The sequence below is a fragment of the Aulonocara stuartgranti genome, assembly GCF_965226115.1.
Source record: "Aulonocara stuartgranti genome assembly, chromosome: 11".
In the NCBI taxonomy this organism is placed as follows: domain Eukaryota; kingdom Metazoa; phylum Chordata; class Actinopteri; order Cichliformes; family Cichlidae; genus Aulonocara; species Aulonocara stuartgranti.
In genome coordinates this window covers 25,929,819-25,939,818 of record NC_138947.1, presented here as the reverse complement: position 1 = coordinate 25,939,818, position 10,000 = coordinate 25,929,819, and the positions used below count along the sequence as shown (strand labels likewise).

General features: G+C 35.4%; 2 protein-coding genes across 3 annotated transcripts in view; one reads left to right on the top strand and one right to left on the bottom strand.

Annotated features, from left to right (window-relative positions):
• LOC309718048 (uncharacterized protein) overlaps positions 1–8,413 on the top strand; it is an 8,591-nt gene extending 178 nt beyond the window's left edge. The window contains exons 1-11 of the mRNA XM_082552995.1: positions 1–192; positions 808–1,035; positions 1,271–1,424; positions 1,624–1,696; positions 1,943–2,285; positions 2,769–2,864; positions 3,390–3,700; positions 4,828–5,009; positions 5,409–5,578; positions 6,182–6,396; positions 6,907–8,413. The exon at positions 1–192 is cut by the window's left edge and continues 178 nt beyond it. Of these exons, the coding sequence (XP_082409121.1) occupies positions 1–192; positions 808–1,035; positions 1,271–1,424; positions 1,624–1,696; positions 1,943–2,285; positions 2,769–2,864; positions 3,390–3,700; positions 4,828–5,009; positions 5,409–5,578; positions 6,182–6,396; positions 6,907–7,139 (2,197 nt within the window). The 3' untranslated portion in view covers positions 7,140–8,413. The remainder of the gene's footprint in view (positions 193–807; positions 1,036–1,270; positions 1,425–1,623; positions 1,697–1,942; positions 2,286–2,768; positions 2,865–3,389; positions 3,701–4,827; positions 5,010–5,408; positions 5,579–6,181; positions 6,397–6,906) is intronic.
• An 80-nt stretch (positions 8,414–8,493) lies between these two features.
• Positions 8,494–10,000, bottom strand: part of LOC309717693 (uncharacterized protein) — an 8,406-nt gene continuing 6,899 nt past the window's right edge. For both annotated transcript variants that reach the window (XM_082552466.1, XM_082552465.1), the window contains 2 exons: positions 9,583–9,954; positions 8,494–9,262 (listed from right to left, as the gene is read on the bottom strand). In XM_082552466.1, coding sequence (XP_082408592.1) covers positions 8,569–9,262; positions 9,583–9,954 — 1,066 coding nt within the window. In that variant the 3' untranslated portion in view covers positions 8,494–8,568. The remainder of the gene's footprint in view (positions 9,263–9,582; positions 9,955–10,000) is intronic.

Here is a 10,000-nt window from a genome sequence, read left to right as displayed (position 1 = left end):
TACTACTGATGAAGAAATTTATTCACTTTTTCATCGTGGAAGACCAAATGCAGTGAACCTCTCCGGTCAGATAACCCCTGGCTATCCAGCTAACGTTATGGAGAACGTGCCTTCCACATCACAGGAGTGCCCCACAACAGGTCCCATCTACAATCTTAGACCTTTTACTCGAAAGGGCCCAAGGCAGAAGAGGTAAGAACAGAACTAAATGCACTGAAATTACTAGTGGAAGGTTAGTAATAGCCCGTAGGTTTCAATTGCTCGACGAAGCTAAGTAAACAAAAATATCACAAAAAAACAAAACAAAAAAACTGTGCGATAGACTGACAGCGTGTGGACGTGGAGACTAAACTGTGCACAACAGTTAATTTGTTTAATTGTGGAAACATTTCTATAATATTTCACGTCCCGTAAGCTTAATCTGCAAACATTGTGTAAAAGCAAAGCACATCAGTTGTTACAATACATAGTTGTTGGCAGTATATAATTTAATGAAACCTTTTTTAAAGCAACAAAAAGTACTCCGTGAATTGAAGACATTTGTTTATGTGATTGTTAAGTTTCTCCACCCATCCATCCCACTATCTTCCATCATCTATCCATCCATTCATCCATCCATTCTCTTCCACTTATCCAATTCAGGATTCCAAGAGCCTATCCTAGCTACCATGGGGCTAGAGGGTGTTTATTAATGCAGATTAGACATGTGTACAGCATGGTGTATTTTTTTAATTAAATGTACTTCATTGATCAGAGAAGTGTAATATAACATGCAGAAATGTTTAATTTGCCTTTATCCTCCATTAGGTTTCCAGCACAGCTAAGCAGGTCACATTCTGTGGCTCAGTCTTTCACCAAAGAAGCGATTCTCTTGCCAGACCATCTAACTACACATGTGCCAAGGCGTAACAAAAAAGCTTGGCTTTTTGAAAATGGACATATAAAATCTGCACTGGAGTTTAGCTGTGACTGGGACTCAGACAAAGTAATGCAGGCAATAAGGACTGCCTTCCAGCCAGTTGTTGAAGGATGCAGGTAAGCATTAGATCCTTTTTTATAAAAAAAAATATATTTTTTGTTACTTAGATTATTATACTATTAAAGGTCAACTTTGGGTATTTCCAAAAAGGATCTGGGAGCACCGATCAGATGACTGGATTGATATCTTTTAGAGTTAACAAAAATTAAGCCTTTTAATGTATTGTATTGTATTGTAGTCTGTTAGCCTTAACAAAAATTTCATATACACTATGTTTTCTTCCTCCCCTAGGCTACAGATTTTGCTGGCATGCCACACCAAACTAGTTGAGCCATCACTCACTTCCAAACAGACTTTGAATGGAGACCTTGTGAAAAAACTGTTTCATCAGAAGTCAATTTATGTCAGACCTGACAAGGTCATCTTATGTGAGGACAATGAATCAGTAAGTAATCCTGATCATTTCAGCAAATGTATGTATTTTCATAAAATGAGAGTGAAAAAGGCAAAGATGGATTTTAAACTCCCTTAAACATTGTCACTTGTATTATGTTTTAATACATAATACATAAACATATTACTAATATTTATTATGACATTTTGTTGTCAGTATAATGAAATGTATTATCTGTTTTAATTTACAGACATATTCTGATGGAGAGAGTAGCCATACAAGCAGGCAGGATTTCACAGAAACGTTGAATTCTGACAAATGCGGTAAATATTCCTATCTAAAAGTCGCTCCAAATAAACTGTAAATTAAGTTGGTTCAGTGTCTGTTACTTAGTCATCTTAGGCATTGTGTCTTTAGCTAAGTGTCAAGTCTTTGTTAAAATCATATTTAAATTTAGTTTAATATTTTGAGCAGGAAGAAATGTACCCCTAAATACATGAAAAGCAAAAGCTATAAATGTGATTAGATGTTATTCAAAAGTTAAACTCCTGTTCTTTGTGTTCTCACAGTTGAAATTTCTAAAGAAGTTCCCTCAGCCATTCCCATTGTTAACGCACAGTCCATGTCTGTTGATGATGAGGTCATCTGGTGCGTTGCTACCCAAGATGTTTGTACTGTTGAATCTTCCATCTCTGCTGACACCCTCACAATGTCCACCAATCCTGCTGTCGTTGCTACTGATGAGGATGAGCCTTACTCCAGTGGAACATCTGCCTTTGTCAGTTACAACACACCTGGCTTATCAGTGGGTTCTTCTGCCAGTGTTACTGGTGACACACGTGTCTTCTCTAGTAACACCTCCAGTGTGTCCAATGGACCTACCCAGCCAAGTTTATCCAGCACATCCTACAGGTATGTGTTTTGTACATGTTTGTATCTTTTAATCTTTTGAGCTATATTGTGCAAAAGTCATGACCCACCCCTGCTTTCTTTGTATTTTGCTGGAAAAATAGGAAAGAAGCGCAGTGATTTACTGAAGTCTACAAAATTCTGTCTACAAACAGACATGGAAGCGCAGTATATTAGAGTAGAACAAAACTTGTAGAATTTTAATGAGCTTAAAATTCAAAATGTGATATGAGCTACTTTAGTCTTCAACATAGCTTGAACTCTCTTAACCAAGCTTTCTTGATGGTGATGTCTTCTTTTTATTGAATTTCTTTAAGCATGGTTCAGGAATAGTTTTCCAGGCTTTTTGTTCTGTTCTCTGTCAAGATGATCCCACACAACTTTAATAATGCTGAGGCCAATCTATGTATTGTGATAATGTAATTATGTCAACATCATTTATATGTAATTTAACTAAATAATTTACAAAACATTCTGGCTTTGCAGTACATATCTTGGCCTGTTTGAGGAAGAATACCTGTCAGATGACCCCGACCTCCAAGAAGCCATTTCAAGGTCTTTAGACTCAAGTGCAAGTGAAAGGTCAGTACAACACAAACTTTTACATGTTGAAAGGTCAACATATTAACCATTATTTTATGTTTGTTGCGGAAAAGGAGTCATCTACTGTCTAGTTTTGGATCAGTTTGAATAAGCAAACTACGAACTGCAACCTGTGATTTCTATTGTCATTTGAAGATTACCAAGGCTATCAGATTACTTATATTTTACTTGATATATGTTTTGGTTTATTTTTACTTTTTTGAATGGAGGTTGGTTGTCAGTGTTGGATCTTGTTGTTTTTCTTGTTCTGCTTGTATTTATATAGTGTATTTATACTATTTATAAATACTAGTGTATTTATGACAAGATAAAAATGTAAACTTAGTTTAACTTAAACTTAATCTTTTTTCCATTATCACAAACATTCTTGATTTGTATCTCTTTTTTGTTAAATATCAATTACAGTCTTAAGAATGGTACATCATTATTCTGTTGGTGGGTTATTGCCATTGAGACTAGTATATTTCTTTACTGTTTTTTTTTTTGTGTGTGTGTATGTTTCAGTGACGTCCAGAGCTTAGAGAGAATCTTGGAGCAGATTGTTACTAGAGTAAATAATGACAGCACTGTACGCTTCAACATCATAAGGCGAAATGTGTGGGATGGAGCATCCAGAGCCATGGGCAGATCCAATTTTTCACCAGAGAAAAAAATAGATGTGAAGTTTACTGATGACTATGGAATATCTGAGGGTGCTGTTGACAATGGAGGACCTACTCGGGAGTTCTTCCGACTTTGCCTCTGTGAAGTCAAGGACAAACTTGGCATCTTTGAAGGTCCACCCAATGCTAAAGTTCTTACGTGCAATTCTAAAGGTACTTATGATTTTATTAATTGTTGCCATTTGATTTATTTTACATCAATACATTATACATCAATTGGTTTGTGATTACATGTACGAGTTTAGTATCTCATACAGTTAACTAAACACATTTTTTTGGCAATGACAGAATTTTTGTACCACCACAGAGGATTTTAAAAAATTAAACCTAGATTGACTGAAGGGAAGATTGTCTGCTTTAGTTGAAAGGTTTGAAACAGTACTACATATTTAGAAATTCTGGTCATTTTTATACATGCTCTCTCATTTCTCAAAAGTAATTATTCAAATGACTGATATGGTGTAATTCAACAATCAAGAGATGCACTTATGAATGGAAACACAGATGTTTTACAACAAGGTGCAATAGTAAATAACTGGAAGGACTTTGCCAGAAAACATCTAAAAGAACTATGCTATACTACTATGAAGATATGGACAGATGACACCAAAATTAACCAAAATGATGGAAGGAGAAAAGCATAGTAAAGAAAAGAATAGCTTAAGTCACACATGGTGGAAGCAGTGTTATGACACGGGCATGAGTAGCTGCCATAGAACCAAGCCACTACTGTTGTCAATGATAGCACTGGTGATTTGTGAAGTGTAAAGGGCAATCTGTTCAGATTCAGCCAAATGCAAATGCTAAATTGATTGGACAGTGTAAATTGATAATAACCCAAAGCATAACAAGCCAGCTCAGTTACCTGATCTGACTGTAAGGCTGTAAAGAATTGTAAAGAATTTTAATCCTTGTATTAAAAATAATACATAAAATGGTGTTAGCTTTCAATCACTTGTCTAAAGCAACCATCTTTAAAGATGGTGGATAATGTATAAAATTGACTGTAATTCCTAATCAGCTGGTGCCATTTTTTAATAAAATACCTCGAAGGAATTGCACTTTAGTATCATCTTGATTGTTTGGTATTAAAATCCAAGGTGGTGGTGCACAGCAAAATTAAGATGATTTTGTTATTATCCAAACTATTATGGGTGCAACTGTATGGGCAATATTTTTTTCAGAAATAATATTTGGTAACTTGTACTATAAAAAATGCCACAGTAACAAAAAAAATGATGCAAGCTTTTGAGATGATGTTTTATTTTATTTGTTAACAGCAATGAAAGATAATGGATACTACTATGCTGGCCAGATCATGGCAATGTCAATTGCCCACGGGGGACAGAGTCCATGTTTCTTGTCTGAACTCTTCTATGAGTGTCTTCAAAAGGGTCCAGACAATGTAAAAGTCAGCACTGATCATATTACTGATGAGGAAACAAGGTCACAAGTGCAGTCGGTGAGCATATTTTCCTTTGGTTCTTTCAATTTCATTGTAGGTCTTTTTTTGCTTGTCCAACATTTTTACTAACACTTCCCTAATTTTTCTTGCCCGAGTCCTGCACCTTTCTAGTAAAAGATCAAACATTTTAATGGCTACAAGAAGGAAGAACTAAAAATGTGTGTGGCAGGTTATGGTTCTGTTGGTTACTGCCCAAGAAACTCCAAGTTTCAGTTTTCAGAATTTAATGATTGCACTTGTTTTCCAGCTCAATAACTTATACCTCAGCCTCCTGATCGGTTATGGGGTTTCATAGGGTTAATGTACTAATTAAACACTGGAGCTATTAGTTTTGTATGTTCTACTAAATAGTAGAGTCAAATAATTCATTTTATAATTTCCTCATATTGTTTTTAGATCATACAGGCCGAGAATGATCTACAGCTGCAAGATGCAGTTGCACAGGCAGCCAGCTTGATCAGTCTTGCTGGTCACAATGTTCGCATAACACTTCAAAACAAACAAGAAACTGCTTTGGATCTGGCTCACTGGTATGTCCTTCAACGGACCCGTGCACCTTTTGAAAGGTATGTCTAAACACATACTGTAATGGTAAAAAATTAAGCCTGTCAAACTAAAGTCACTGTGTTGTGAAACGGGTATTAGCCTGTTTGGGTGGTACAGGTCTGTAGCGCTCCATGCTAGTACAGTTCATAACAAAACAGATATCTTTCATTCATGAAATTAAAATTCACATAAAACGTATCTGTGCCGATGTAGGCATGTGTTTAAATATGTAAATAAAAATAGATTCAAATTGAGTAGCATTTGGGTTGATTGTAGACTGACAGAAAAGGTATGCCAATGGAACAAGAGACCAGATGTATTTGAAAGCAATTTGTCACTTTTACTCCAATTCATGACAGGTCCCTGTGTATCATATTTCAGCTCAGTTGTTCCATGTATAGGCATTCTTTATCTGTATCTAAGACAGTCTGGCCCTGTAAGGGGAAAAATGTTCTTCACCTCTGATACAGCAGTCCACAGGAAAGTAAAATGTAATTAGTTCAGAAATGTCTCTTGATAAAACCTCAAAACCTCTTGTTATGATACAGGTTCCAAATCCAATCAAATACAAATATAATAATAGTAATATAAAATACAATTTGATTTTGTTTTATTTTGGCTAGGTTCAGAGATGGCTTGAGGTCTCTAGGTGTCCTAGATGCTCTACAGACATACCCTCTTCATATGAAGTGCCTTTTCGTGAAAGCTGGAATGGCTCTCAGAGCAACTGATATGGAGAATCTATTCCAGATCATTCACTCCGAACGAGGGAGTAATGCATTTCAAGATGAGTGCCGGACCCTGGCTTTCTGGCAAGACTATCTTCAGGAGGCAGAATGTGAGTTTACTACTTGGCACATTGTTTGACCATAAATCAAAATTCTCACTTTTGTGCAGCAGCATCATGAAATTACAGACATAGATGCCATAACAAAAAAGGTAGATAGATAGTACTGATGCAAGTGCTGGGTTTACAAAGAACATTGTATCCAAATGTGATTTCAGTTTGACTTCAGTGTATTAACAGGATAAATAAATAACAGGATAAATAGGAGGATAACTAAATAAATAAATTATTACCAATCCTGTATACTGAGTACAAATAATAGGCTATTGCTGCATCCACGTACATTTAATATGTTGTGGTCTCCACTAACTTCTTTTTTTGACATTGTGGTTTCACTGTATAGCCTAAATAAGCTTCATGTGTGTCTTTCAAATTACAGCTTACTTTTAAAAATATATACATGTTTCACTTTTGATTTAATCTTTTGGTAATTTAATGTATCTGTACATCAGTAGTCTTAGTCAGAATATCATTATGATTTTGTATTTTTCTATCTTATAGTTGAAAGTGATGTCTCTTTGGAAGATATTCTTGTTTTCTGCACTGGATGTGACAGCATACCAGCCCTGGGTTTTTCTCCAAAGCCAAGCCTTGAGTTCGTCACTAACTGCAGATTTCCAGTGGCCAATACTTGTGAAAATATCCTTCGTATACCAGTTCATGCAGTGTACACTACTTTCAAATCAGACATGGATTTTGCAATACGGAATTCACCAGGATTTGGAAGAGCATGATGTGTTTTCTTAAGGATTGGTGACATGATGAGGATTTGGGTTTTTTTCTATTTTGCATATGCATTTTTTATTTTCTTGTTTTTGTTAATGTTGTTAACCCCGCATCAGAGTACACCCTGGACAGCAGTAGGACTGTATAGCCTAAATAAGCTTCATGTGTGTCTTTCAAATTACAGCTTAAATACCAGTTCATGCAGTGCACACTACTTTCAAATCAGACATGGATTTGATAAGCCGAAGAGAATGGATAGAATAATTTTGTTTCAGTTTATACATGTGGGGCATTTTTTTGTTTTTTGATTGTAGTTAATTTGTTTTCCTGCTTATATGGCATGTTTTGTCTCTGGTATGACCCATAGTAACATTACATTATTTAGCACCCCTGCAGTGAGCAAAATAATATGCCACAATCTCATTGTTATATAGAATTAAGTTTTCTCAAATGCTTCCTGTGTTCAACTATTCCACATAATGTGAATTTTCAAATGAGATGAGTTAAGCTTTATTTCAGTGTCCCATTTGAACATTTATGCTTTACACAGAACTTTGTATTAATATCATTTAACTTTTAGCTTAACTCACAGGTTTAAAAATGTTTTTGTTAGGTTTTGGTAAAGTTTTGAAAAGTATTACAGTAACCCTACATACTAAAAGGTAGAAAGACAGTATCTCCAACACTGGCAGCAAAGTTGTCTATAAATGTGACAGACATTGGTTAGGTCAAACCTGGTTATGTTACAGGTTGAAATATGAACATTATATCACACTATATGACATTACAATCTTATCAAATTATTATATATTATCAAAGTATTATAAACAATAATAATAATGATAATGATAATAAACATAACCTGGTTTGCAGGGAGTGTTTTAAGGATTTTGTTTGCATATTTTACTATACTACTTGATAACACAGGCTCATTGTAGATTGTTTGGGGTTTTTTTCCTCTTTCATTTTGTTTTTTTAAGACCAGCCCTATTACTGCAGAATATTATTTCCTTCCTATGGGTACTGGAAATACACAAATAAAGTGTTCTGTGTTTCTACTTTTTATGTAATTTGTGTCTTTAAAAAAAAGTTTAAAGAGTTTAAAATGTATAACATATTTTATTTAATGAATGAATCATAATTCCTGTTTATTAACAGATACATTAGTACATCATACAATCATATGTAACATATACTGTAACATTTTGTACTGTGACAAGTATGGTTTGTCATGAAAGAAAAGTGTAGTCTAAACACTTTATTTGTCTACTTTTATGATTTAAATGGCACAAGTGAATATGAAGATAAAACCGGTCTTTTTATCTTACCTTTCTTTTACCTAAATAATAGTCTTGGACCCTTTTCAGTATCATGATATTTCACAATTTTTAGTGTCTGGCACTCAAATAAATTTTTTAATTAACACAAACAAATTTACTAATAACTTAACTGAAGCATGCGGCATGCTGTCAAAAAAACTTCTATCCCATGATTTCCATCGTCACTCAAGGGGTCGATCTGCCTCAAGTCAGCCGTCAACTGCTGGTGATGGTAAGAACGATGTCTGAAGTGCACTTGACTGAGCGGTCTGTGATGCTGAGGAAGTTGCAACATTCCAACAGTCCACAGCTGCAGCGGGGAGTGATTTTCCATTGTCCTTAAGCTGTGATGGTTCCACTGATTTACAAATTCATCCACAGATCTGTTAATTCTTGGAAGATATACATGGTGAAGAGCCCTAATATGAAATGGATCAGTGCTATCTAAAATCCCAACATTTTCCATAAAGAGGAAAAGGTCTTTAAAGTAAGCTGACACAACTCTGTTTAGTTCACCCCACAATCTTTCAATTCTTTGATTATGCACACTTCGTCCAACCATAAAGCTTCCTCTGTTTGGCCCTCGATGTTCAATCATAAACCGTGCAATATCAATATTCTCACTGCCAGCATCACCCCTGACACGTTGTGGGAGGCCAAAGAGATCAACGGCACTCTGGAAAAGTTGCATAGCAGTTGATGCTCTGTTATCTGTGCAGCATCTCATGTAGGTAATGCAGCGACTGTAGCCGTCAACTCCTCCATGAAACACAAACCCCCAAGGATTTAACTTATGGTTTGTGTCAATATGCCTGGAATAAGAAGAAATATATTATTATTATGACACTAGATGTACAGAGAGTAACGCAATTTCTATTCTCTGTATGTCCTGTACATGTGGCAGAATCGACAAATAAAGTTGACTTTGACTTTTGACTTTGACATTAAAATAAAGGTCTATGACTTTGACATTGTACTTCTGTCATGTAAACTATTTCTGGAGATAAACAATATTTTAAACTCAGACATTATACAACATTGTTTATTAAAACACAAACAAAATATTATATTACTACAATGCAGGAAGTAATAATTAACATTAATCAAATTTAAGACGTGAAAAAAGGCATACCACACTTGATTTGGGACAGTGACATTGTAGACCCTCCGCTGAATTGCTCTCCGTCCTCTCAAAGCTCTTCCCACTGGATCAACTATTCTTAAACGTTCTCGCACTCGCCACCGCTGAACTCTGATTCCTCTTCCTCTCAAACTACCACTAATGTAGGATTCTCCTGAGCCAGGGGTATGTGTAAGAATCTCAGTAATGAGATGATCAAGATCCACATTTGAAATATTATTAAAATTTCCATAGTCCACTAAACCTAGTTGTATCCTGTGGTTGTACAGTGTTCGAACATTTACTGACAACATTTGAGATATGGCCATCCAACTAAACCCCAAGTCTCGCATGTCAGTCAGCTGAGTAGCTGGTATGTTGTACCTAAAAGAGTTAGAAACAAAAGAAGAAATATGTTAACTTCTTTCTT